General features: G+C 58.0%; 1 protein-coding gene across 2 annotated transcripts; it reads right to left on the bottom strand.

Annotated features, from left to right (window-relative positions):
* ACAP1 (ArfGAP with coiled-coil, ankyrin repeat and PH domains 1) lies at positions 1–26,162 on the bottom strand. 2 transcript variants are annotated; one of them, XM_086871775.1, is made up of 22 exons: positions 25,724–26,162; positions 23,207–23,264; positions 20,903–21,022; positions 20,134–20,187; positions 19,521–19,576; positions 18,048–18,231; positions 16,893–16,937; positions 16,283–16,378; positions 14,115–14,189; positions 13,456–13,568; positions 12,448–12,499; positions 11,363–11,463; positions 10,176–10,278; positions 8,597–8,772; positions 6,463–6,532; positions 5,798–5,892; positions 4,698–4,843; positions 3,316–3,500; positions 3,124–3,233; positions 1,424–1,534; positions 1,281–1,330; positions 1–177 (listed from the first exon to the last, which is right to left on the bottom strand). In XM_086871775.1, exons 1-22 carry the CDS (start codon positions 25,774–25,776, stop codon positions 74–76), a joined length of 2,157 nt encoding a protein of 718 aa, XP_086727901.1. In that variant the 5' UTR covers positions 25,777–26,162; the 3' UTR covers positions 1–73. The 2 variants fall into 2 exon arrangements, with proteins under 2 accessions (XP_086727901.1, XP_086727900.1); XM_086871774.1 differs by lacking the exons at positions 19,521–19,576; positions 20,134–20,187; positions 20,903–21,022; positions 23,207–23,264; positions 25,724–26,162 and having other exon boundaries at positions 18,048–19,325.
* Positions 26,163–27,967: the final 1,805 nt, after the last annotated feature.

Below are 27,967 nucleotides of genomic sequence, written 5' to 3'. Positions count from 1 at the left end.
CGAGGTCAAGCCGAGCCTTTATTCCATTGGCTGCTGGCCCGGGAGAGGGCGTGGCTTTGCCGAGGGGGCGGGGCTAGAGGGTGGAGTGTTTGGGGGGAGGGGCCCGGGCCAGCTTCTCGGGGTGGTCCGAGGCCATCAGGGAGATGTCGCGGAAGATGTCGAGGTAGGTGTCGTCACCTGGGGGCGGGGCGACAAAATTGGGACCCCAAAAATCCGGGGATCGGCCCCAAAATCTGGGGATTCCACCCCAAAATTCAAGGATTCCACCCCAAAATCTGGGGATTGGCCCCAAAATCCAGGGATCAGCCCCAAAATCTGGGGATTGGCCCCAAAATCCAGGGATTCCACCCCAAAATCCAGGGATCAGCCCCAAAATCCAGGGATTCCAACTTAAAATTCCCATGGGAACCCTCCAAAATCCAGGAATTCCACCCCAAAATCCGGGGATCTGCTCCCAAATCCAGGGATTCTGCCCCAAAATCCAGGGATCAGCCCCAAAATCTGGGGATTGGCCCCAAAATCCAGAGATCAGCCCCAAAATCCAGGGATTTTGCCCCAAAATCTGGGGATCAGCCCCAAAATCTAGGGATTCCAACTTAAAATTCCCATGGGAACCCTCCAAAGTCCAGGAATTCCACCCCAAAATCCGGGGATCCGCTCCCAAATCCAGGGATTCCTCCAAAATCCAGGAATTCCACCCCAAAATCCGGGGATCTGCTCCCAAATCCAGGGATTCTGCCCCAAAATCCAGGGATCAGCCCCAAAATCTGGGGATTGGCCCCAAAATCCAGGGATCAGCCCCAAAATCCAGGGATCAGCCCCAAAATCCAGGGATTTTGCCCCAAAATCTGGGGATCAGCCCCAAAATCTAGGGATTCCAACTTAAAATTCCCATGGGAACCCTCCAAAATCCAGGAATTCCACCCCAAAATCCGGGGATCCGCTCCCAAATCCAGGGATTCCTCCAAAATCCTGGGATTCCACCCCAAATTCAGGGATCTGCTCCCAAATCCAGGGATTCCGCCCCAAAATCCAGGGATTCTACCCTAAAATTCCCATGGGAACCCTCCAAAATCCAGGGATTCCACCCCAAAATTCCCACAGGAAACCCCAGAATTTGAGCCGTCCCAAACTTGGGGACCCTCAAACCCAGGAATCCCCCTCAAGCTCAGCCCAACCCTCCCCCAAACACCTTTTGGGACCCTCCCCAAATCCCAGGGACCCCTCCCCAAATCCCAGGGACCCCTCCCCAAATCCCAGGGACCCTCCCCCGAGCTCACCGCTCTGTCCCTGGGCCACCTCCAGCTCTCTCATCTTGGCCAATCGCAGCCTGGGGGGGGATTTGGGGTGGGGAGGGTTTCAGATTTGGGGTGTCCGTGTCCCCCACCCCCCCCCACCCACGGGCGCCCCCCGGGGGTCTCACAGGGTGACGATGTCGGCGTTGGCCAAGTCCATGGCGATGGTCAGGGGGTCCCTCCCGTCCGCGTCCACCGCGTTGACGTCGGCCCCCCGCTTCAGGAACAGGCAGGCCAGGCTGGAATTTGGGGAGGGGGACGTCGAGGGGACATCGAGGGGACATTTTGGGGAGGGGGGCTTTGGGACACGTGGGGATTCTAAGGGGCAGCAGTGAGGTTGAGGTCACCCATCCGGGTGCTGACCGAGGCGGGGCCTGCTTAGCTTCCCGTGTGGAAAACCGTGCTGGGGACCCGCCATGAAAAGGGGAAATTTGGGGAGACTTTGGGGGGGATTTTGTACCCCCCAAAAAGGAAAAGGGACCCCCCCGGTGACGGGATTGGGACTCTCTAAAGGGGAAATGGACCCCTGGAGTGGAATAGGGATCTCCCGAAGGGATTACAGGCCCCTGAATGGAAGAGAGACACCCCAAAAATGGGAGATCTCCAAAAATGGAATAAGAGCCCTCCAAAAATGGAATAGGGACCCTCCAAAAAATCAGGGACCCCCCCCCAAAGGGAATAGGGACCCCCGAGAATGGAAGAGAAACCCCCTAAAGGGAAAAGGTGCAGCCCAAGGGAGCAGGGGACTCCCCTCAAAGGGATTTAGGCACTGCCTCCAAATAGCAACACCCACAGAACCGAATGGGGACCCCCATAAAAGGGAATAGGGACCCCCAAAGAGAAGCAGGACCCCCAAAATGAAAAAGATCACCCGAAAAAGAAACTGGGTGAAAACCCTCTTGAAATAACCCAGCTCGGGTCACCCATCCAGGCCCTGACCAGGACAGACCCTGCTTAGCTTCGCCCACAGCCGCTTTAGGGGTGAGCCCCGCCACCATTCACTGAATGGGGGCTGAACTCAGGTCCCTCCCCAGTCCCTCCCAGTCCCTCCCCAGTCCCTCCCAGTCTGTCCCAGTCCCTCCCCAGTCCCTCCCAGTCCATCCCAGTCTGTCCCAGTCCTTCCCAGTCCCTCCCAGTCCTTCCCAGTCCCTCCCCAGTCAGTCCCAGTCCCTCCCAGTCCCTCCCCAGTCAGTCCCAGTCTGTCCCGGGCCCTCCCAGCGCTCCCAGTTCCTCCCAGTCCATCCCAGTCCCTCCCAGTTGCTCCCAGGTGCCCCCAGTCACTCCCAGTGTGCTCCCAGTCGCTCCCAGTCCGTCCCAGCCCCTCCCAATCCGTCCCAGTCCCTCCCAGTTGCTCCCAGTGCTCTCCCAGTCACTCCCAGTAGCTCCCAGACCATCGCAGTCCCTCCCAGTGTGCACCCAGTCACTCCCAATGCTCTCCCAGTCTGTCCCAATCGCTCCCAGTCCCTTCAGTCGCTCCCAGTGCTCCCCCAGTGCTGTCCGAGTCACTCCCAGTGCTCTCCCAGTCCGTCCCAGTCGCTCCCAGTTGCTCCCAATCCATCCCAGTCACTCCCAGTGCCCTCCCAGTCCCTCCCAGTGCCCTCCAGTCCCTCCCAGTGCTCTCCCAGTCCCTCCCAGTCGCTCCCAGTTGCTCCCAGTTGCTCCCAATCCATCCCAGTCGCTCCCAGTGTTCTCCCAGTCCCTCCCAGTGCTCTCCCAGTCCCTCCCAGTCCCTCCCAGTGCTCTCCCAGTCCCTCCCAGTCCCTCCCAGTGCTGTCCCAGTCCCTCCCAGTGCTCTCCCAGTCCCTCCCAGTGCTCTCCCAGTGCTCACCCGGTGTGTCCCAGCATGGTGGCGTGGTGCAGCGGCCCCCGCCCGCGGCTGTCGCTCTGGTTGACGCTGGCTCCGTTCTGCAGCAGGAACTCGCAGGCCAGCAGGGAATTCTCGGGGGGGGAAAAGGGGGGAAGGGGTTTAGAGACCCCTCCCCAAACGCCCTCCCAGCGGCCTCCCAGTGCTCCCAGTTACCACGGCCACGGCCTCCAGCAGCGGGGTGCGGTTGTCCTCGGCGGCGTTGACCCAGCCGGGGTCGGCGCCGTGGGCCAGCGCGTCGGCCATGGTGGGCAGGCGGCGGCGCCGGGCGGCCCAGAACAGCAGAGCCCCGGGGTGCAGGCAGGGGGCGGCCTCGGGGTCACCCGGCTCTGGGGGCGGAGCTTCAGGACACGCCCACCCTCAGCAAAGCCACGCCCACCTCAGCAAAACTACGCCCACCCTCAGCAAAGCCATGCCCACCTCAGCAAAGCCACGCCCACCTCAGCAAAGCCACGCCCACCCTCAGCCAAGCCATGCCCACCTCAGCAAAACCACGCCCGCCCTCAACAAAGCCACGCCCATCCTACCAAAGCCACCCCCCCTCAGCAAAGACACGCCCATCTTCCCAAAACCACGCCCACATGGCACAAAGTCACGCCCATCATCCCAAAGCCACGCCCACATGGCACAAAGCCACGCCCATCATCCCAAAGCCACGCCCACGTGACGCAAAAACACGCCCACCCTCAGCAAAGTCACGCCCACCCTCCCAAAGCCATGCCCACCCTCAGCAAAGCTACGCCCATCTTCCCAAAGCCACGCCCATACTCCCAAAGCTACGCCCACCCTCAGCAAAGTCACGCCCACCCTCAGCAAAGTAACGCCCACCCTCCCAAAGCCACGCCCACCCTCATCAAAGCCACGCCCAACCTGCACAGGCCACGCCCACCCTCAGTGCAGCACCCCCAGAGCAGCCAGGAGGTGCTTGGGGCGTAAGCTACACCCACACGTGGAGGCCACGCCCACAAGAGGTAGCACTATAAGCCCCGCCCACCAAGGCACAAGTCCCGCCCCTTTGTTGAGAAGCCATGCCCACAGCACCAGCTGCAGCCAATCAAAATTCAGGCCCAACGTAAGCCACACCCATTAACCACACCCATATAATTAATCTCTAATTAATAATGTAACCCCCGCCCCTCTACTCAAGCCACACCTCTTTCCACTAAGCCCCGCCCCTTCACACTCAGCCACGCCTCTTTTGACTAAGCCACGCCCCTTTAGAACATACCACGCCCCTTTGCAAATGGCCCCGCCCATCTCACACAAACCACGCCCCTTATGCAAATCACCCATTTCCCAGCCCCACCCTTTTGCACAGGGCCACACCCCTTCCCACCAAGCCCCGCCCCTTAAGCGTCAGCCCCACCCATTTCATACAAGCCACACCCCTTTAAAAGTCAAGCCCCACCCCGTTTCCCATCAGGCCCCGCCCCTTTACAACAAGCCCCGCCCCCTTTGGTGTAAACCATGCCCATTTCACAACAAGCCACGCCTCTTTTTGCTTCAAACCACGCCCCTTTCAGCCCCACCTCCTTTACCTTGTGTGGGGCCCCCTCGGGGGGCGGGGCCGGGCTGGGGGGCGTGGCCCTGGCGCGGGGGGCGTGGCCGGGGGGCGTGGCCGGGGAATCCCCGCAGGAATTTCTTCTCCACGTACTTGGCCCGGATCCAACTCTCGCGCTGGGCCCTGGGGGGACATCGGGGGGCTTGGGGGGGTCTGGGGGGCTTGGGGGGTCCTGGGGGGGCTTGGGGGGTCCTGGGGGGGTCCTGGGGGGATTTGGGGGGGTCCTGGAGGGGTCTGGGGGGGTCCTGGAGGGGTCCTGAGGGGCTTTGGGGGGATCTGGGGGGTCCTGGGGGGGCTTTGGGGGGATCTGGGGGGGTCCTGAGGGGCTTTGGGGGGGTCTGGGGGGGCTTTGGGGGGTCCTGGAGGGGTCTGGGGGGGTCCTAGGGGGTCTGGGGGGGTCTGGGGGGGCTTCGGGGGGTCTGGGGGGGACACCCTGTGGTCCTTAGGGGGCTTAAGGGGAGCCCTGGGGGGGTCTGGAGGGTCCTGGGGGGATTTGGGGGGCTCTGGGGGGTCTGGGGAGTCCTGGAGGGGTCCTGGGGGGGGTCCTGGGGGGCTTTTGGGGGGTCCTGGGGGGCTTTTGGGGGGTCCTGGGGGGCTTTGGGGGATCCCTGGAAGGTGCTTGTGGGGGTCCTGAGGAGTTTTGGGGGGATCTGGGGGGGTTTTGGGGGTCCCATTTGGGGAGGGGTCTCACCCCGAGCAGCCCAGGGGGAGTCCCGGGGGTGTTTCGGGGGTCCCAGGGGGATTTGGGGGGTCCTGGAGGTGTTTTGGGGGTCCCGGGGGGGGTTTTGGGGGTCCCGGGAGGTTTTGGGGTCCCATTTGGGGAGGGGTCTCACCATGAGCAGCCCATGGGGAGTCCCGGGGGGATTTGGGGTGTCCTGGAGGTGTTTTGGGGGGTCCCGGGGGTGTTTCAGGGCTCCTGGGGGGATTTGGGGGTCCCGGGGGGGGTTTTGGGGGTCTCAGGGGGTGTTTCAGGGCTCCTGGGGGGATTTGGGGTGCCCCAGGGGGATTTGGGGTGCCCCGGGGGGGGTTTTGGGGGTCTCAGGGGGTTTTGGGGTCCCGTTTGGGGGGGGGTCTCACCGCGAGCAGCCCGGGGGGGGTCTCTTGACCCCCATCTCCTCCACCCGAGCCTCGTAGATCCCGTTCAGGGCTCGGTTCCCCAGGGCACACATCAGCTGGGGGACCCCAAATGTCACCCCAAAAACCACCCGGGACCCCCAAAAACCACCCGGGACCCCCAAAACCATCCCGGGAACCCCAAAACCATCCTGGGAACCCCAAAATCCAACCCGGGACCCCCAAAAAACCACCCGGGAACCCCAAAACCATCCTGGGAACCCCAAAACCTCCCCGGGACCCCCAAAATCCAACCCGGGACCCCCAAAATCTAACCTGGGAACCCCAAAAACCTCTCCGGGAATCCCAAAAACTACCCTGGGATCCCCAAAATCTTTCCAGGACCCCCCAAAATCCCCCCAGGACCCCCCAAAATCCCCCCAGGATCCCCAAAAATCCCCCCGGGACCCCCCCAAAACCCCCCCAAAACCCAACCAGGACCCCCAAAACCCCCCTGGGACCCCCCATAAGCATCCGAGGACCCCCAAAATCCCCCCAAAATCCCTCCAGGACCCCCCAAAATCTCCCCCAGGACCCCCCAAAATCCCCCCAGGACCCCCCAAATCCTCCCCAGGACCCCCCAAAATTGACCCCAGGACCCCCCAAACCCCCCCAGTGCTCCCAGTCACCTTCACCAGTTCGGGCTCCCACGAGTCCAGGGTGAGCGAGCGAACCTTGGAGAAATGAACCCCGAGACTCCTGCGGGGTTTGGGGGCGCTCAGGGGGGACCCCAAAATCCCCGGGGGGGCTCGGGAAGGGACTGGGGGGGATTCGGGATTTTTGGGGATTTTTTGGGGATTTTTTTTGGATTTTTTGGGGATTTTTTTGGGATTTTTTTGGGATTTTTTGGGATTTTTTTGGGATTTTTTGGGGGATTTTTTGGGGATTTTTTGGGGGATTTTTTTGGGATTTTTGGGGATATTTTTGGGATTTTTTTTGGATTTTTTTGGGATTTTTGGGGATTTTTTTGGGGATTTTTTGGGATTTTTTTGGGATTTTTGGGGATATTTTGGGGAATTTTTTTTTATTTTTTTTGGATTTTTTTTGGATTTTTGGGGATTTTTTTGGGATTTTTTTGGATTTTTCTTGGATTTTTGGGGATTTTTTTGGGATTTTTTTGGGATTTTTGGGGATTTTTTGGGGATTTTTTTGGATTTTTTTGGATTTTTTGGGGATTTTTTGGGGATTTTTTTGGATTTTTTGGGATTTTTTGGGATTTTTTTGGGATTTTTTTGGGATTTTTTTGGGATTTTTTGGGATTTTTTTGGGATTTTTTTTGGATTGTTTTGGGATTTTTTGGGGATTTTTTGGGGATTTTTTTGGGATTTTTTGGGGGATTTTGGGGGATTTTTTGGGGATTTTTGGGGATATTTTGGGGAATTTTTTTTGATTTTTTTTTTATTTTTCTTGGATTTTTGGGGATTTTTTGGGATTTTTTTGGATTTTTTTGGGATTTTTTGGGGATTTTGGGGGGATTTTTTTGGGGATTTTTTTTGGATTTTTTGGGGATTTTTTGGGGATTTTTGGGGATTTTTGGGGATTTTTTTTTATTTCTTTGGGGATTTTTTTGGGATTTTTTGGGATTTTTTTGGGGATTTTTTTGGGATTTCTTTGGGATTTTTTTGGGATTTTTTTGGGATTTTTTGGGGATTTTTTGGGATTTTTTTGGGGATTTTTGGGGATTTTTTGGGGATTTTTTAATTTTTTTTTGGATTTTTTTGGGATTTTTTTTTTATTTTTGGGGGATTTTTGGGGTTTTTTTGGGATTTTGGGGGGATTTGGGGTTCAGGGACATTTTTGGGGTGTCCCCCGGGATTTTGGGGTGTCCCACCTGTGGATCCCCGAGCGCTGGATGGGATTTGGGGCAGATTTGGGTGCCCAATAATGGGATTTTTATGGGATTTTTATGGGATTTTGGGGGTTTTTTGGGGTATTTTGGGGGATTTTGGGTTCGGGATTTTTTTGGGGGGTTCAGGGACATTTTTGGGGTGTCCCTCCGGATTTTGGGGTGTCCCACCTGTGGATCCCCGAGCACTGGATGGGATTTGGGGCGGATTTGGGGGATTTTGGATGGATTTGGGTGCCCAATAATGGGATTTTTATGGGATTTTTATGGGATTTTTGGGGGTTTTTTTGGGATTTTGGGGGGATTTGGGGTTTGGGATTTTTTTGGGGTGTCCCCCGGGATTTTGGGGTGTCCCACCTGTCGATCCCCCGCAGTGGATGGGATTTGGGGTGGATTTAGGTGCCCAATAATGGAATTTTTATGGGATTTTTATGGGATTTCTGGGGTTTTTTTTGGATTTTGGGGGGATTTGGGGTTCAGGGATTTTTTTGGGGTGTCCCCCGGGATTTTTGGGGTGTCCCACCTGTGGATCCCCGAGCACTGGATGGGATTTGGAGTGGATTTGGGGGATTTTGGATGGATTTGGGTGCCCAATAATGGGATTTTTATGGGATTTTTATGGGATTTTTGGGGTTTTTTGGGGTATTTTTGGGGATTTTGGGTTCAGGGATTTTTTTGGGGTGTTCAGGGATTTTTTTGGGGTGTTCAGGGATTTTTTTGGGGTGTCCCCCCAGATTTTGGGGTGTCCCACCTGTGGATCCCCGATTACTGGATGGGATTTGGGGTGGATTTGTGTGCCCAATAATGGGATTTTTATGGGATTTTTATGGGATTTTTGGGGGGTTTTTTGGGATTTTGGGGGGATTTGGGGTTCGGGATTTTTTTGGGGTGTCCCCCGGGATTTTGGGGTGTCCCACCTGTGGATCCCCGAGCACTGGATGCACAGGGTGATGCCCAGGTTGACGCTGGCCCATTGTGGGGAGGGGTCCCGGCAGTCGCAGCAGCTCCCGTTCCCCTCCAGCCCCAAAACCGCCCCCAGAACCGGGGGGGGCTCCGGGGGGGGCCCCGAGACCGCCCGGGACCTCTCGGGGGGCTGGGGGGGGGGAGAGAGAAAATCGGGGACCCCCCCGGGAGATTGGGGGGTGGGGAAGGGGTTGGGGGGGATTTGGGGGGGATTTTGGGGGGGATTTGGGGATTTTGGGGGGGTTTGGGGGGATTTGGGGGAGGTTTTGGGGGGATTTGGGGATTTTTGGGTGGTTTGGGGGGGATTTTGGGGGGATTTTGGGGGGGATTTGGGGATTTTGGGGCGATTTGGGGGGGATTTAGGGGGGTTTTGGGGGGGATTTTGGGGGGATTTGGGGATTTTGGGGCTGTTTGGGAGGGATTTGGGGGGGGTTGGGGGGATTTGGGGATTTTTGGGTGGTTTGGGAGGGATTTTGGGGGGGATTGGGGGGATTTGGGGATTTTTGGGTGGTTTGGGAGGGATTTTGGGGGGGATTTTGGGATTTTGGGGGGTTTTTGGGGATTTTGGGGGGATTTGGGGTGGTTTGGGGGATTTGGGGATTTTGGGGGATTTGGGAGATTTTGGGGTGGTTTGGGGGGGATTTTGGGGGGGATTTTGGGGATTTTGGGGGGATTTTGGGGGGATTTTGGGAGGGATTTTGGGGGGATTTTGGGATTTTGGGGATTTTGGGGATTTTGGGGTGGTTTGGGGGGATTTGGGGATTTTGGGGGGATTTGGGGATTTTGGGGGGATTTGGGGATTTTGGGGTGGTTTGGGGGGATTTGGGGGGATTTTGGGGGGATTTGGGGTATTTTTGGGTGGTTTTGGGGTATTTTGGGGTGTTTGGGGGTATTTTGGGGTGGTTTGAGGTATTTTGGGGTGGTTTTTGGGGTGGTTTTTGGGGTATTTTGGGGTGTTTGGGGGTATTTTGGGGTGGTTTGGGGGGTATTTTGGGGTGTTTCGAGGTATTTTGGGGTGGTTTGGGGGTATTTTGGGGTGATTTTGGGGTGGTTTTTGGGGTGGTTTGGGGGTATTTTGGGGTGGTTTTTGGGGTGGTTTGGGGTGTTTGGGGGTATTTTGGGGTGGTTTGAGGTATTTTGGGGTGGTTTTTGGGGTGGTTTTTGGGGTATTTTGGGGTGTTTGGGGGTATTTTGGGGTGGTTTTGGGGTATTTTGGGGTGGTTTTTGGGGTGGTTGTTGGGGTGGTTTTGGGGTATTTTGGGGTGTTTCGAGGTATTTTGGGGTGGTTTGGGGGGTATTTTAGGGTCCTTTGGGGTGGTTCTGGGGTATTTTGGGGTGGTTTGGGGGGTATTTTGGGGTGTTTCGAGGTATTTTGGGGTGGTTTGGGGGTGGTTTTTGGGGTGGTTTGGGGTGTTTGGGGGTATTTTGGGGTGGTTTTTGGGGTATTTTGGGGTGTTTGGGGGTATTTTGGGGTGGTTTTGGGGTGTTTGGGGGTATTTTGGGGTGTTTTTGGGGTGTTTTTGGGGTTCCCACCTGCCCCGGGGCGCTCTGGCCGTAGGCGCAGGCGATTCCGCTCTGGACGGCGCTGACCCAACGCCGCTGCCCCCCCCCCGAATCCGCCTGCAGGACGCAGCTCCTGGGGCCAAAAATGGAGATTTTGGGGTCCCCCAGGGGGTTTTGGGGTCCCCCAGGAGGTTTTGGGGTCCCCCAGGAGGTTTTGGGGTTCCCCAGGGGGTTTTGGGGTCTTTTCCTGGGGGTTTTGGGGCAGATCTGGGGATCCCCGGGGTCGTTTGGAGCTCCCCGGTTTTGGGGGTTGGGAGATTTTGGGGTGAATTGATGGAATTTTGGGGTTCCCTCCGAGTTTTTGGGGTGCCCCGAGAGGATTTTGGGGTCTTTCCCTGGGATTTTGGGTCTTTTTGGGGGAGATTTGGGGTTGTTTTAGGGCTGGAGACCCCTCACCTTTTGGAATTGCGATTTTTTTGGGGTCCCTCCTCAGGATTTTGGATTTCCCCGGGATTTTTGGGGTCCCCCAGGGATTTTTGGGTCCCCCCAGGGATTTTTGGGGTCCCCTGCAATTGTGGGGTCCCTCAGGAAGGTTTTGGGGTCCCTTGGGGAGGATTTGGTGAGGTTTGAGGGGTGATTTTGGACCCTCCATCTCTAGAAATTGAAATTTTTTTGGGGTTCCCCCCAGGATTTTGGGGTTCCTGGGGGTTTTTTGGGGTCCCCCATGAGGTTTTTTGGGGTCCCCAGGGGTTTTGGGGTCCCCCGGGGTTTTTTGGGGTCCCTTGTGAGGTTTTTGGGGTCCCCAGGGGTTTTTTGGGGTCCCCGTGAGGTTTTTGGGGTCCCCGGTGAGGTTTTTGGGGTCCCCAGAGGTTTTTGGGGTCCCCCGGGGTTTTTTGGGGTCCCCGGTGAGGTTTTTGGGGTCCCTTGTGAGGTTTTTGGGGTCCCCCGTGAGGTTTTTGGGGTCCCTTGTGAGGTTTTTGGGGTCCCTGGTGAGGTTTTTGGGGTCCCTTGTGAGGTTTTTGGGGTCCCTGGTGAGGTTTTTGGGGTCCCTGGTGAGGTTTTTGGGGTCCCCCATGAGGTTTTTGGGGTCCCTTGTGAGGTTTTTGGGGTCCCCAGGGGTTTTTTGGGGTCCCCGGTGAGGTTTTTGGGGTCCCTGGTGAGGTTTTTGGGGTCCCCGGGGTTTTTTGGGGTCCCCCGTGAGGTTTTTGGGGTCTCACTTGGACGGGGAGACGACCTCGAAGCAGAAGCGGCGCTCGAGGTCGGGGCAGGGTTTGACGGTGCAGAGCCTCAGATCCTCCACCACCACCGTGGGGGGGTCCTGGGGGACCCCAAAACCTCAGCCCGGGGGGTCCCCCCAAATCCTGAACCCCCCCAAACCCCGCCCCACCCCCGAATCCGCTGGCAAAACAACCCCAAAAACGCCCAAAATCCTAAAAATCCCTCAGAAAACCAACCCTAAAAACCCCCAAATCCCAAAAATAACCCCAAAAACTCACCAGGAACCCCCAAAATCCTCCCGGGACCCCCCAAAAACCCCTCCAGGACCACCCAAAACCCCCCAAAATCCCTCCACGACCCCCTAAAATCCCCTCAGGAGCCCCCAAAATCTCTCCAGGACCCCTCAAAACCCCTCCAGGACCCCCAAAATTCCCCCAAATCTTCTCCAGGACCCTCTAAAATCCCCCCAGGACCCCCCAAATTCATCCAGGACCCCCAAAATCCCACCAAACCCCCCTAAAACCCCTCCAGGACACCCTAAAATCCCCCCAGGACCCCCCAAATCCCCCCAAAATCCCCCCCAGGACCCCCCAAATCCCTCCAGGACCACCCAAAATTCCCCAAAACCCCCCTAAAACCCCTCCAGGACACCCCAAAATCCCCCCAGGACCCCCCAAACCAACCCAGGACCCCCCAAATACCCCCAGGACCCCCCAAATCCCCCCAAAATCCCCCCCAGGACCCCCCAAAATCCCTCCAGGACCCCCCAAAATCCCCCCAAACCCCCCTAAAACCCCTCCAGGACCCCCCCAAATCCCCCCAAAATCCCCCCCAGGACCCCCCAAACCCCTCCAGGACCCCCCAAACCCCCCCAGGACCCCCCAAAATTCCCCAGGACCCCCCAAACCCCCCCAGGACCCCCCAAAATTCCCCAAAACCCCCCTAAAACCCCTCCAGGAAACCCTAAAATCCCCCCAGGACCCCCCAAACCAACCCAGGACCCCCCAAATCCCCCCAAAATCCCCCCCAGGACCCCCCAAACCCCTCCAGGACCCCCCAAACCCCCCCAGGACCCCCGGCCCACCCGGGCCCGTTTCAGGTACAGCAGTTGGTTGCTCTGGATGAAGAACCAGCGCCTGGGGAGGGGGAAAAAAGGGAATTTTGGGGAATTTTGGGGAATTTTGGGGAATTTTGGGGGATTTTGGGGAATTTTGGGGAATTTTGGGGATTTTTGGGAACTTTTGGGAACTTTTGGGAATTTTTTGGGAATTTTGGGACCTTCTGGGGCTTTTTTTGGGGGGGAAAATGGGGCAGTTCGGGGATGCTTTGGGGGGTGTTTGGGGTGATTTTAGGGTGTTTCAGGGGGTTTCAGAGGGGTTTTGGGGTGTTTTGGGGTGATTTTAGGGAGTTTAGGGGTGATTTTAGGGAGTTTTGGGGTGATTTTAGAGTGTTTCGGGTGTTTTAGGGAGTTTTGGGGTGTTTCGGGGTGGTTTTAGGGTGTTTCAGGGGGTTTCAGAGGGTTTTTGGAGTGTTTTGGGGTGATTTTAGGGAGTTTTGGGGTGATTTTATGGTGTTTCAGATGTTTCAGAGGAGTTTTGGGGTGTTTTGGGGTGGTTTTAGGGAGTTTTGGGGTGTTTTGGGGTGATTTTAGGGTGTTTCAGGGGGTTTTGGGGGTGTTTCGGGGTGAATTTAGGGAGTTTTGGGGTGATTTTAGAGTGTTTCGGGTGTTTCAGGGGGTTTTTGGGGTGATTTGGGGTGATTTTAGGGAGTTTTGGGGTGTTTCAGAGGAGTTTTGGGGTGTTTTGGGGTGATTTTAGGGAGTTTTGGGGTGATTTTAGGGAGTTTTGGGGTGATTTTAGGGAGTTTTGGGGTGATTTTAGGGTGTTTCAGGGGGTTTTGGGGTGTTTCGGGGTGAATTTAGGGTGTTTCAGGAAGGTTTCGGGGTGATTTTAGGGAGTTTTGGGGTGATTTTAGGGTGATTTCAGGGTGTTTCAGAGGGTTTTTGGGGTGTTTTGGGGTGATTTTAGGGAGTTTTGGGGTGACTTTAGGGTGTTTCAGGGTGTTTTTGGGGTGTTTCAGGGTGTCCCGGTACCTGCTCCAGGTGCGGAAGGCGTTGCTGGCTCTCTTGTACAGGTAACCCTCCATGGGCGGGGCCCGAAGCCCCGCCTCCCCCGCGGCCACGCCCACCTCATCCTGTGATAGGTCCTGAGAGCCGCCAATCAACGCGGGCCCCGCCCACAGCCCCACCCTGGCCAAGCCACACCCTCTGCTGGAGCTGTCAATCAAACTGGCTCTACTGCAAACTGTCACTCAAAGCCTGGCCACGCCCATAACCCACAATGCTCCAAGCCCCGCCCCTCAGAGCTGTCAATCAAACTGGCTCTACCACAAACTGTCAATCAATTCTAGCAGAGCTGTCAATCAAAGCCTGGACACACCCATTCCCCCACATTGCTTCAAGCCCCGCCCCCTCTGAGCTGTCAATCAAATAGATCTGAACTGTCAATCAACTCAGTTGCAGCTGTCAATCAAAGCCAGCTCCCGCCCAAGCGCCTGTCAATCATCTCAGACCCAAGATACGTCAATCACAGTTGGCCCCGCCCCATCATCCAACTGAGCTGTCAATCAACACCGACCCCACCCCTGCTGTGCTGTCAATCACACAGAGCCCCACCCACGCCCCATCCTTAGAGATGACCACGCCCAGCCAGGCCACGCCCAGCAGGCCCCGCCCAGCCAGGCCCCGCCCACCTGCTGCATCAGGAGGCGGTGCCGCTGCTCCAGGTCCCGCTGGCGCCGCGCCCCCTCCAGCTCCGCCCGCTCCACCTGGGGACCCCCAAAGGTTTGGGGCGTTTGGGGGGATTTTGGGGGATTTTGGGGTGTTTGAGGGGGATTTTGGGGTGTTTGAGGTGTTTGAGGGGGATTTTGGGGTGTTTGAGGGGGATTTTGGGGCATTTCGGGGTGTTTGAGGAGGATTTTAGGGTGTTTGAGGGGGATTTTGGGGATTTTGAGGTGTTTGAGGGGGATTTTGGGGGATTTTGGGGTGTTCTTGAGGGATTTTGGGGTGTTTTTGGGGATTTGGGGGTGTTTTGGGGTGATTTTGGGGTGTTTTTGAGGGATTTTGGGTTGTTTTTGGGGATTCTGGGGTGTTTTGAAGTGATTTTGGGACGTTTTTGAGGGATTTTGGGGTGTTATTGGGGATTTTGGGGTGTTTTTGAGGGATTTTGGGGTGTTTTGGGGGGATTTTGGGGTTTTTTTGGGGATTTTGGGGTGTTTTGGGGGGATTTTGGGGTGTTTTTGAGGGATTTTGGGGTGTTTTGGGGGGATTTTGGGGTGTTTTGGGGGGATTTTGGGGTGTTTTTTGGGATTTTGGGGTGTTTTGGGGGGATTTTGGGGTGTTTTTGGGGATTTTGGGGTGTTTTGGGGGGATTTTGGGGTGTTTTTGGGGATTTTGGGGTGTTTTGGGGGGATTTTGGGGTGTTTTTGAGGGATTTTGGGGTGTTTTGGGGGGATTTTGGGGTTTTTTTGGGGATTTTGGGGTGTTTTGGGGGGATTTTGGGTTGTTTTTGGGGATTCTGGGGTGTTTTGAAGTGATTTTGGGGCGTTTTTGAGGGATTTTGGGGTGTTATTGGGGATTTTGGGGTGTTTTTGAGGGATTTTGGGGTGTTTTGGGGGGATTTTGGGGTTTTTTTGGGGATTTTGGGGTGTTTTGGGGGGATTTTGGGGTGTTTTTGAGGGATTTTGGGGTGTTTTGGGGGGATTTTGGGGTGTTTTTGGGGATTTTGGGGTGTTTTTGGGGATTTTGGGGTGTTTTGGGGGGATTTTGGGGTGTTTTTGAGGGATTTTGGGGTGTTTTGGGGGGATTTTGGGGTGTTTTGGGGGGATTTTGGGGTGTTTTTTGGGATTTTGGGGTGTTTTGGGGGGATTTTGGGGTGTTTTTGGGGATTTTGGGGTGTTTTGGGGGGATTTTGGGGTGTTTTTGGGGATTTTGGGGTGTTTTGGGGGGATTTTGGGGTGTTTTTGAGGGATTTTGGGGTGTTTTGGGGGGATTTTGGGGTTTTTTTGGGGATTTTGGGGTGTTTTGGGGGGATTTTGGGTTGTTTTTGGGGATTCTGGGGTGTTTTGAAGTGATTTTGGGGCGTTTTTGAGGGATTTTGGGGTGTTATTGGGGATTTTGGGGTGTTTTTGAGGGATTTTGGGGTGTTTTGGGGGGATTTTGGGGTTTTTTTGGGGATTTTGGGGTGTTTTGGGGGGATTTTGGGGTGTTTTTGAGGGATTTTGGGGTGTTTTTGGGGATTTTGGGGTGTTTTGGGGGGATTTTGGGGTGTTTTTGGGGATTTTGGGGTGTTTTTGGGGATTTTGGGGTGTTTTGGGGGGATTTTGGGGTGTTTTTGAGGGATTTTGGGGTGTTTTGGGGGGATTTTGGGGTGTTTTGGGGGGATTTTGGGGTGTTTTTTGGGATTTTGGGGTGTTTTGGGGGGATTTTGGGGTGTTTTTGGGGATTTGGGGGTGTTTTGGGGGGATTTTGGGGTGTTTTTGGGGATTTTGGGGTGTTTTGGGGGGATTTTGGGGTGTTTTTGAGGGATTTTGGGGTGTTTTTGAGGGATTTTGGGGTGTTTTGGGGGGATTTTGGGGTTTTTTTGGGGATTTTGGGGTGTTTTGGGGGGATTTTGGGGTGTTTTTGAGGGATTTTGGGGTGTTTTGGGGGGATTTTGGGGTGTTTTGGGGGGATTTTGGGGTGTTTTTGGGGATTTTGGGGTGTTTTGGGGTGTTTTTGAGGGATTTTGGGGTGTTTTTGGGGGATTTTGGGGTGTTTTGGGGGGATTTTGGGGTGTTTTGGGGGTATTTTGCGGTGTTTTTGAGGGATTTTGGGGTGTTTTTGGGGATTCTGGGGTGTTTTTTGGGGGTCCCGGCCCCACCTGCGCCCCCAGCTGTCCCCGGTAGTCGCGGGTCGCTGTCGCCCCCTGGTGGCCGCGGCTCAGGAACGCGGCCTGAGCCTCCAACAGCGACAGCACCTGGGGGGGGGCGGGCAGGGGGCGTCAGGGACACCCCCGGGACCCCCCGAAACCCCCCCGAGACCCCCAGACCCCTCCCCAAATACCGCCACCCCGAACACCCTCACGGGACCCTCCACAAAATCGCCCCGTTGGATCCCTCCCAGCACCCCCAGGACCCCCAAAACCCTCCCCAACCCCCCCTAGGACCCCTCCAGGACCCCCCAAACCCTCCCCAACCCTCCCCAGGACCCCCAAAACCCACCCCAGGACCCCAGGATCCCCCCCAAACCCCTCAGGACCCCCCCAGGACCCCACAAACACTCCCGAGCACCCCCAGGACCCCCCCAAACCCCCCCCAGGACCACCCAAGGACCTCCCCAAACCCCAACCCAGCCGCAAGGGACCTCTGCCCCAACCCCAAGACCCTCAGAGCCCCCCCAGGGACCCCCCGAGACCCCCAGGGACCCCCAAATCCTCTCGGGACCCCCCAAATTCTCAGGGATCCCCCCAAAAGCCCCCGGATTTCTCTCACAAATTGCAGAATTTCCGTTTTCTTCCTGTCCTGCACCACGTTGAGCTGAGGGGGGAGGGGCAGGCTAAGGGCGTGGCCTGGCCACGCCCCTCGAGGCCACACCCACCCAGCCCCACCCACTTAAGCTCCACCCATCCACTCTAAGCCTGGCTTGGCCCCGCCCCTTTAGACACGGTTGAGCCATGCCCAAACCACACCCACTCAAGCCACACCCATTTAAGCCCCGCCCATTGACACAACGAAACGCGGGTCCCTGTTCTGGCCACGCCCACCCCGCTTAAGCCCCGCCCGGTCCCATTAAAACCACGCCCACATTTATTATGTAGCCCAACCCCACCACACCCACTCCAGTCAGCCCCGCCCACCCGTTAAGCCACGCCCCTGTTTTAGCCCCCAGCCCTGACCTTGGCCACACCCACATTTAAGCCCCACCCACCTTTCGAATAGGGTCCACCAATGATTTAAGCCCCGCCCACCTTCAAGAAACAGCCCAGCCCTCTGCCTTTGACCACGCCCATCCCATTTAAGCCACACCCACCTGTAGGTCACAGCCCAGCCCCCTGGCTTTGGCCACGCCCACCCACTGAAGCCCCGCCCACCTCCAGCACATAGTTCATCCCCCTGGCTCTGGCCCCGCCCACTCCGCTGAGGCCACACCCCTGACTCTGGCACCGCCCACTCCACTGAAGCCCCGCCCACCTCCAACACATAGCCCAGCCCCCTGGCATTGACCACACCCACCACATTTAAGCCCCGCCCACCTTTAGAACATAGCCCAGCCCCCTGTGCTTGACCACGCCCACCCCATTTAAGCCCCGCCCACCTGCAGCACATAGCCCAGCCCCCTGGCATTGACCACACCCACCACATTTAAGCCCCGCCCACCTTCTTCACATAGTCCCGCCCCCTGGCTCTAACCACGCCCACCCTACATAAGCCCCGCCCACCTGCAGCACATAGTCCAGCCCCCTGACTCAGGCCACGCCCACCTTCATCACATAGCCCTGCCCCTTGGCTCTGACCACGCCCACCCTAGATAAGCCCCGCCCACCTGCAGCACATAGTCCAGCCCCCTGACTCAGGCCACGCCCACCTTCATCACATAGCCCCGCCCCTTGGCTCTGACCACGCCCACCCTAAATAAGCCCCGCCCACCTGCAGCACATAGTCCAGCCCCCTGGCTCTGGCCACGCCCCTGGCCCCGCCCAGCGCCGCCGCCGCCTCCTGCGCCTCGAGGGGGCGGCGCCGCGGGACCTCGGCGTGGTGCTGCAGCGCCCCCTGCAGGAGCTCGGCCGAACGCGCGCGCTCCCGGCCCGCCGAGCGCAGCCCCCGGAGAGAGCTGGGAAATGGGGAAAAACGGGGAAAATCACCCAAAATGGGGGTGAGACACACCCTGATCCCATGGAGAGAGCTGGGAACGGGAAAAATGGGGGAAATCACCCAAAAATGGGGGTCAAACACACCCGGAGAGAGCTGGGAATGGGGAAAAACGGGGAAAATCACCCAAAAATGGGGGTGAGACACACCCTGATCCCATGGAGAGAGCTGGGAATGGGGAAAAACGGGGAAAATCACCCAAAAATGGGGGTGAGACACACCCTGATCCCATGGAGAGAGCTGGAAATGGGGAAAAACGGGGAAAATCACCCAAAAATGGGGGTGAGACACACCCTGATCCCATGGAGAGAGCTGGGAATGGGGAAAAAGGGGAAAATCACCCAAAAATGGGGGTGAGACACACCCGGAGAGAGCTGGGAATGGGGAAAAACGGGGAAAATCACCCAAAAATGGGGGTGAGACACACCCTGATCCCATGGAGAGAGCTGGAAAATGGGGAAAAACGGGGAAAATCACCCAAAAATGGGGGTGAGACACACCCGGAGAGAGCTGGGAATGGGGAAAAATGGGGAAAATCACCCAAAAATGGGGGTCAAACACACCCGGAGAGAGCTGGGAATGGGGAAAAATGGGGAAAATCACCCAAAAATGGGGGTCAAACACACCCGGAGAGAGCTGGAATGGGGAAAAACGGGGAAAATCACCCAAAAATGGGGGTGAAACACACCCGGAGAGAGCTGGGAATGGGGAAAACGGGGAAAATCACCCAAAAATGGGGGTGAAACACACCCGGAGAGAGCTGGAATGGGGAAAAACGCGGAAAATCACCCAAAAATGGGGGTGAGACACACCCTGATCCCATGGAGAGAGATGGGGAATGGGGAAAAACGGGGAAAATCACCCAAAAATGGGGGTCAAACACACAGAAATGGGGGTGAAACACACCCCGAGAGCCCAGAGAGCCCTGGGACCACCCCAAAGATGGGATTAAACCCCCCAAAAAGGAGCAAAGCCCACCAGAGACACCAAATCCCCCCGGGATCCCCCCGAAAACCCCCTGGGACCCCCCAGATCCCAGCCAGGACCCCCCAAATCCCCTCCAGGACCCCTCAGGACCCCCCAGGATCCCCAAAATCCCCCCCAGGACCTCCAAAATCCTCCCAGGACCCCCCAAATCCCTCCCAGGACCCCCCAAATCCCCCCCAGGACCCCTCAGGACCCCCCAAATCCCCCCCAGATCCCCCCCAGGACCCCCCAGGACCCCCCAGATCCCCCCAGGACCCCCCTCACTCGCGCAGGGGCTGCAGGTGCCTCCTCAGGGCGCTCTGGGTGCAGCTCCGCAGCTCCTGGGGGCGGGGCCAAAGCGTTGGGGGCGTGGCCAGGGGAAGGGGGCGTGGCCAGGTGGGAAATTTACATGAACAGACGAGGAAAACAAATTACAAGAGAAGGAAAAGGGGGCGTGGTCAGGCGGGAAATTTGCGTGAAGAGGCGGAGAAAAGGGGCGTGGCCAGGTGGAAAAGGGTGTGGCCAAGCACGAAATGGGCGTGGCCACGCAATGGGTGTGGTAATGCCTGAGGGGGCGTGGTCTGAAAGGGGGTGTGACCCTGGAAAGGGGCGTGGCCCCGTGGGGAATCGGTGGGGCTAAAGGGGCGTGGCCTCGCAGGTGGGCGTGGCCAAACCAAGGGTTGTTGCATAGAAAGGAGCGTGATTATGCAAATGAGGGAGTGGGATGGGCGTGGCCAGTACAAGGGGGCGTGGTCAGAAGGGAACGCGTGTGGTTTGAATGTAAAGGAGTGGGATTGAGGAAAGGGGCGTGGCCTCGGGAAGGGGGCGTGGTCTCAGGGAAGGGGGCGTGGCCTCGGGAAGGGGGTGTGGTCTCGGGAAGGGGGCGTGGCCTCCCGACCTCGTGGCTGTCCATCATCTGCTCCAGGGAGTCACAGAACTTCTCCAGGGCCTCCTGGGGGGGTTTGGGGGGGTCACGAGGGGTTTGGGACCCCCAAAATTCCCCTCAAGGACCCCAAAATTCCCCTCAAGGACCCCAAATTCCCCTCAGGGACCCCAAAATTCCCCTCAGGGACCCCAAATTCCCTTCAGGGACCCCAAAATTCCCCTCAGGGACCCCAAAATTCCCCTCAGGGACCCAAAATTCCCCTCAGGGCCCCCAAAATTCCCCTCAGGGACCCCAAAATTCCCCTCAGGAACCCAAAATTCCCCTCAGGACCCCAAATTCCCCACAGGACCCCCAAAATTCCTCTCAGGACGCCAAAATTCCTCTCAGGGACCCCAAAATTCCTCTCAGGGACCCCAAAATTCCTCTCAGGGACCCCAAAATTCCCCTCAGGGACCCCAAATTCCCCTCAGGGACCCCAAATTCCCCCTCAGGGACCCCAAAATTCCCTTCAGGGACCCCAAAATTCCCCTCAGGGACCCCCAAGCCACCCCAGGAACCCCAAAACCCCCCCAGGGACCCCCCAATTTTGGGGTCCTCCCCCCCCCAGGACCCCCAAACCCCCCCAGGACCCCCAAATCCCCCCAGGAGCCCAAATTTGGGGGTTCCCCCTCCCTCCATCCCCCCCCTTTGGGGCTCCCCCCCTTCCCAGGACCCCCCCATTCCTCCTGGACACCCCAAATTTGGGGGTTCTGCCCCCCCCCGGGTTTTTGGGGGGTCTCACCCGCACCAGGGGGTCCCCCCGGGGGGTCCCCGCGAGCTCCCGGAGCCCCGCGGCGAAGGCGCGGCTGGAACCTTCCAGAACCCGCCCGGCCTCCAGCACGGCCGAGCAGAGCTTCAGCACCTGGGGACCCCCGAAATCACCCCAAAATTCACCCCAAAATCACCCCAAAACCTCCCCAAAACCTCCCCAAAACCTCCCAGAACGGCTTCAGCACCTGGGAACCCCAAAATCACCCCAAAATCTCCCCAAAACCTCCCCAAAATCACCCCAAAGTCACCCCAAAATCACCCCAAAATTCACCCCAAAATCACCCCAAAATCACCCCAAAACCTCCCCAAAATCACCCCAAAACCTCCCCAAATTCACCCCAAAACCTCCCAGCACGGCCGAGCAGAGCTTCAGCACCTGGGGAACCCCAAAATCACCCCAAAATCACCCCAAAATCACCCCAAAATCACCCCAAAATTCACCCCAAAGTCACCCCAAAATCACCCCAAAATCACCCCAAATTCACCCCAAAATCACCCCAAAATTCACCCCAAAATCACCCCAAAATCACCCCAAAATCACCCCAAAATTCACCCCAAAGTCACCCCAAAATAACCCCAAAACCTCCCAGAATGGCCAAGCAGAGCTTCAGCACCTGGGGAACCCCAAAACCTCCCCAAAATCACCCCAAAGTCACCCCAAAATCACCCCAAAATCACCCCAAAATCACCCCAAAACCTCCCCAGGATGGTCGAGCAGAGCTTCAGCACCTGGGAACCCCAAAATTCACCCCAAAATCACCCCAAAATCACCCCAAAATCACCCCAAAATCACCCCAAAACCTCCCAGCACGGCCGAGCAGAGCTTCAGCACCTGGGGAACCCCAAAATTCACCCCAAAATCACCCCAAAACCTCCCAGAACGGCTTCAGCACCTGGGAACCCCAAAAATCCCACAGGTGACCCCAAAATTCACCCCAAAATCTCCCAGCACGGCCGAGCAGAGCTTCAGCACCTGGGAACCCCAAAATTCACCCCAAAATTCACCCCAAAATTCACCCCAAAACCTCCCAGAATGGTCTCAGCACCTGGGAACCCCAAAAATTCCTTCAGGTCACCCCCAAATCCCCTCAAAACCCCCCCAAAACCTCCCCAAATCCCCCCAAAAACGGCTTCAGCACCTGGGGAACCCCAAAATTCACCCCAAAACCTCCCAGAATGGCTGAGCAGAGCTTCAGCACCTGGGAACCCCAAATTCGCCCCAAAATCACCCCAAAATCACCCCGAAATTCACCCCCAAACCTCCCAGAACGGCTTCAGCACCTGGGGAACCCCAAAATCACCCCAAAATCCCCCCAAAACCTCCCCAAAACCTCCCAGCACGGCCGAGCAGAGCTTCAGCACCTGGGGAACCCCAAAAATCCCACAGGTGACCCCAAAATTCACCCCAAATCCAACCCAAAACCTCCCCAGGATGGTCGAGCAGAGCTTCAGCACCTGAGGAACCCCGAAATCACCCCAAAATCCATCCCAAAACCTCCCAGAACGGCTTCAGCACCTGGGGAACCCCAAATTCACCCCAAAATTCACCCCAAAACCTCCTGGAACGGCTTCAGCACCTGGGGAACCCCAAATTCACCCCAAAATCACCCCAAAATTCACCCCAAAATTCACCCCAAAACCTCCCCAAAACCTCCCAGAACGGCTTCAGCACCTGGGAACCCCAAAATTCACCCCAAAATTCACCCCAAAACCTCCCAGAATGGTCTCAGCACCTGGGAACCCCAAAAATTCCTTCAGGTCACCCCCAAATCCCCTCAAAACCCCCCCAAAACCTCCCCAAATCCCCCCAAAAACGGCTTCAGCACCTGGGGAACCCCAAAATTCACCCCAAAACCTCCCAGCACGGCCGAGCAGAGCTTCAGCACCTGGGGAACCCCAAAATTCACCCCAAAATCACCCCAAAATCACCCCAAAACCTCCCCAAAACCTCCTGGAACAGCTTCAGCACCTGGGGAACCCCAAATTCACCCCAAAATTCACCCCAAAACCTCCCCAGGATGGTTTCAGCACCTGGGGAACCCCAAAAATCCCTCAGGTGACCCCAAAATTCACCCCAAAACCTCCCCAGATCCCCCCAGAACGGTCTCAAATCCCCAAATCCACCCCCAAAAGCCACCTGGGCACCCCAAAATATCCCCCAGCCCCCCCAAACCCCCCCCAGCCCCCCCAATCCCCTCTCCCCGCGTCCCTGGAGCCCCCCCGGGCCTTTTGGGGACCCCTCAAATGCCCCCAGATTTTGGGGTCCCCCCTTCACCTTCTCCAGGTGAGTCTCGAGCTCGGCCGCGTCCGACTCGGCCTCTTCCACCGCGGCCCTGCAGGGTTGGGGGGTCAGGGGGGTCCTGGGGGGATTTGGGGGGTCCTGGGGGGATTTGAGGGGGATTTGGGGGGTCCTGGGGGGGTTTGGGGGAGTTTGGGGGGGATTTGGGGGATTTGAGGGGGATTTGGGGGTCCTGGGGGGTTTGGGGGATTTTGGGGGGTCCTGGGGGGATTTGGGGAGGATTTTGAGGGGTCCTGGGGGGATTTGGGGGGGATTTTGGGGGGTCAGGGGGGTTTGGGGGGTCCTGGGGGGATTTGAGGGGGATTTGGGGGGTCCTGGGGGGGTTTGGGGGGGATTTGGGGGGGTCCTGGGGGGGTTTGGGGGGTCCTGGGGGGATTTGGGGGGGATTTGGGGGGCATTTTGGGGGTCCTGGGGGAGCTCAGTGGGAATTTTGGGGTGTCCTGGGGGGATTTTGGGGGGTCCTGGGGGGATTTGGGGGGGTCCTGGGGGGATTTGGGGGGGATTTGGGGGGTCCTGGGGGGGTTCAGGGGGGATTTGGGGGGTCCTTGGGGGATTTGGGGGAATTTTGGGGGGTCCTGGGGGGATTTTGGGGGATTTTGGGGGGTCCTGGGGGGATTTGGGGGGGTCCTGGGGGGATTTGGGGGGGATTTGGGGGGTCCTGGGGGGGTTCAGGGGGGATTTGGGGGGTCCTGGGGGGATTTGGGGGAATTTTGGGGGGTCCTGGGGGGATTTGGGGGGGATTTGGGGGGTCCTGGGGGGGTTCAGGGGGGATTTGGGGGGTCCTGGGGGGGTTTGGGGGGAATTTGGGGGGTCCTGGGGGGATTTGGGGGGCATTTGGGGGTTCCTGGGGGGATTTGGGGGGGTCCTGGGGGGCTTTGGGGGGCATTTTGGGGGTCCTGGGGGGATTTGAGGGGGATTTGGGGGGTCCTGGGGGGATTTGAGGGGGATTTGGGGGGTCCTGGAGGGATTTGGGGGAGCTCAGTGGGGATTTTGAGGGGTCCTGGGTGGATTTTGGGGGATTTTGGGGGGTCCTGGGGGGGTTCAGGGGGGATTTGGGGGGGTCCTGGGGGGGATTTGGGGGGGATTTGGGGGAATTTTGCGGGGTCCTGGGGGATTTGGGGGGTCCTGGGGGGATTTGGGGGGTCCTGGGGGGATTTTGGGGAGCTTGGAGGGATTTGGGGGGGTCCTGGGGGGATTTGGGGAGGGATTTTGGGGTTCCTGGGGGGATTTGGGGAGGATTTTGGGGTTCCTGGGGGGATTTTGGGGTTCCTGGGGGGATTTGGGGAGGATTTTTGGGGTTCCTGGGGGGATTTGGGGAGGATTTTTGGGGTTCCTGGGGGGATTTTGGGGTTCCTGGGGGGATTTGGGAGGAATTTTGGGGTTCCTGGGGGGATTTTTGGGGTTCCTGGGGGGATTTTTGGGGTTCCTGGGGGGATTTGGGAGGATTTTTGGGGTTCCTGGGGGGATTTTGGGGTTCCTGGGGGGATTTGGGAGGAATTTTGGGGTTCCTGGGGGGATTTTTGGGGTTCCTGGAGGGATTTTGGGGTTCCTGGGGGGATTTTGGGAGGGATTTTGAGGTTCCTGGGGGGATTTGGGGAGGATTTTTGGGGTTCCTGGGGGGATTTGGGGAGGATTTTTGGGGTTCCTGGGGGGATTTTGGGGTTCCTGGGGGGATTTTTGGGGTTCCTGGGGGGGTGGGGCCGGATTTGGGGCGGTTTTGGGGTTTTTGGGGCCCCTTTCCGGAGCCGCTTCCGGAGGCGCCGCCGCAGCACCTGGGGGGGGGGAGGGGCGGGGGGGGAATTTGGGGGGTCCCAGAAAATGGGGGGGGGGTCCCAGAAAATGGGGGGGGGTCCCAGAAAATGGGGGGGGGTCCCCGAGAGGGTCCTGGGGTGATTTTGGGGGAGTTTTGGGGGGCGCCGGGGGGAATTTTAGGGCGTTCTGGGGGATTTTGGGAGTCTCGGGGGGGGGGGCTTTTTGGGGGGTCCTGGGGGAGTTTTAGGGGGTCCCGAGGGGTTTTGGGGGTCTCAAGGGGGTCTTAGGGGTCCTGGGGAGGGGTCCCAGCCCGGGGGAGGGGTCCCTGGGGGAATTTTGGGGGGTCCTGGGAAGGTTTTGGGGGTCCTGGGGGAGTTTTAGGGGGTTCTGGGGGGGGGGTTTAGGAGTTCTGAGGAGGGGTCCCAGCCCTGGGGGGCTTTGGGGGGGTCCCGAGGGGGTTTTTGGGGGTCCCGAGGGGGTTTTTGGGGGTCCCAGGGGTGTTTTTGGGGGTCCCGAGGGGGTTTTTGGGGGTCCCGGGGGTGTTTTTGGGGGTCCCGGGGGTGTTTTTGGGGGTCCTGAGGGGGTTTTTGGGGGTCCCGAGGGGGTTTTTGGGGGTCCCGAGGGGGTTTTTAGGGGTCCCGAGGGGGTTTTTGGGGTCCCAAGGGGGTTTTTGGGGGGTCCCGAGGGGGTTTTTGGGGTCCCAAGGGGGTTTTTGGGGTCCCGAGGGGGTTTTTGGGGTACCTGAACCAGGGCGAGTCCCTCAGACACTCCTCGAAATCCAACTTGACCGTCATGGCTGGGGGGGGTCCCGGGGGGGATTTTGGGGGGTCCCGGGGGGGATTTGGGGGTCCCGGGGAGGGATTTGGGGGGTCCCGGGGAGGATTTGGGGATCCCGGGGGGGGATTTGGGGATCCCGGGGGGGATTTTGGGGGGTCCCGGGGAGGGATTTGGGGGTCCCGGGGGGGATTTGGGGGTCCCGGGGAGGGATTTGGGGGTCCCGGGGGGTTTTGGGGGGTGCCGGGGAGGGATTTGGGGGTCCCGGGGGGGATTTGGGGGTCCCGGGGGGTTTTAGGGGGGTCCCGGGGGGTTTTAGGGGGGTCCCGGGGAGGGATTTGGGGATCCCGGGGAGGGATTTGGGGGTCCCGGGGGGGATTTGGGGGTCCCGGGCTCGGGGCCGTGCCGGTACCGGCTCGTGGCTGGCGCCGCCGGGGCCGGGCCGGCTCCGCCCCGGGGAGGGACCGGGAGGGGGGGAAAAAGGGGAGGGTTTGGGGGTTCGGGGGGGATTTGGGGGTTCGGGGGGGATTTGAGGTGTTTTGGAGGGGATTTGAGGGGGTTTGGAGGGATTTGAGGGGTTTTGGGGGGATTTGAGGGGGTTTGGAGGGGATTTGAGGGGGTTTTGGAGGGATTTGAGGGGGTTTGGGGGGATTTGAGGGGGTTTTGGAGGGGATTTGAGGGGGTTTTGGGGGGATTTGAGGGGTTTTGGAGGGGATTTGAGGGGTTTGGAGGGATTTGAGGGGGTTTTGGGGGGATTTGAGGGGGTTTGGGGGGATTTGAGGGGGTTTGGAGGGGATTTGAGGGGGTTTTGGAGGGGATTTGAGGGGTTTGGAGGGGATTTGAGGGGGTTTGGGGGGATTTAAGGGGGTTTGGAGGGGATTTGAGGGGGTTTTGGAGGGGATTTGAGGGGGTTTTGGAGGGGATTTGAGGGGTTTGGAGGGGATTTGAGGGGGTTTGGAGGGATTTGAGGGGTTTGGAGGGATTTGAGGGGGTTTTGGGGGGATTTGAGGGGTTTTGGAGGGGATTTGAGGGGGTTTGGAGGGATTTGAGGGGGTTTTGGGGGGATTTGAGGGGTTTTGGAGGGGATTTGAGGGGGTTTGGAGGGGATTTGAGGGGGTTTGGAGGGATTTGAGGGGGTTTGGAGGGATTTGAGGGGGTTTGGAGGGGATTTGAGGGGGTTTGGGGGGGATTTAAGGGGTGGGGAGGAGGATTTGGGGGAATGGAGTGGGGATTTGGGGGGGTTTGGGAGGGATTTTTGGGGTTTGGGGGGATTTGAGGGGGATTTTTGGGGTTTGGGGGGGATTTGGGGAGATGGAGGGGGGATTTGAGGAGTTTTGGGGGGGATTTGAGAGGGTTGGGGGGATTTAAAGGGGTGGGGAGGGGGATTTGAGGGGGTTTGAGGGGGATTTTTGGAGTTTGGGGGGATTTGGGGTGATGGAGGTGGGATCTGAAGGGGTTTGGGGGGGATTTGGGGGTTCGGGGGGCGATTTTTGGGGTGGGCAGGGGGATTTGGGGTGATCTGAGGGGGTCTGGGGGGATTTAAGGGGTGAGGAGGAGGATTATGGGGGGATGGAGGGGGGATTTGAGGGGGATTTTTGGGGTGGGAAGGGGGATTTGAGGGGTTTTGGGGGGAATTTGAGGGGGTTTGAGGGGGATTTTTGGGGTTTGGGGGGATTTGGGGGGATGGAGGGGGGATCTGAGAGGGTTTGGGGGGATTTGAGGGGTTTTGGGGGAGGATTTTGGGGGATTTGAGGGGTGAGGAGTGGGATTTGAGGGGTTCGGGGGGATTTGAGGGGTCTTGGGGGGTTTTGGGGGTTGGGGAGGGGGATTTTGGGATTTTTGGGGGGCGATTTGGGGATTTGGGGGTTCGGGAAGGGTTGGAGGGGGAAAAGAGAAAATGGGGAGGGGGATTTTGGGGGAATTTGGGGGAATTTGGGGGTTCGAGGGGGCTTGAGGAGGAATTGAGGTGAATTTAGGCGGGATTTGGGGGCGATTTAAAGGAGAATTTGGGGGAATTGAGGGAATTTTGGGGAGATCTGAGGGGATTGTGGAAACGGGAGGGGATTTTGGGGGAAAATTGTGGAATTTTGAGGGATTTGAGGGGGATTTGGGGGCGATTTTTAGGAAATTTGGGAATTGGGAGGGGAATTTTGGCGGGAATTTTGTGAGGGGAGCAGCACTATTATGCCCCTAATTATCCTAATTAACATT

Source organism: Cyanistes caeruleus, chromosome 37 (assembly GCF_971803275.1).
Source record: "Cyanistes caeruleus chromosome 37, bCyaCae1.hap1.1, whole genome shotgun sequence".
NCBI classification, from domain to species: Eukaryota; Metazoa; Chordata; class Aves; order Passeriformes; family Paridae; genus Cyanistes; species Cyanistes caeruleus.
The sequence above is the reverse complement of the archived record's forward strand: the minus strand, read 5'-3'. Positions and strand labels throughout refer to the sequence as shown.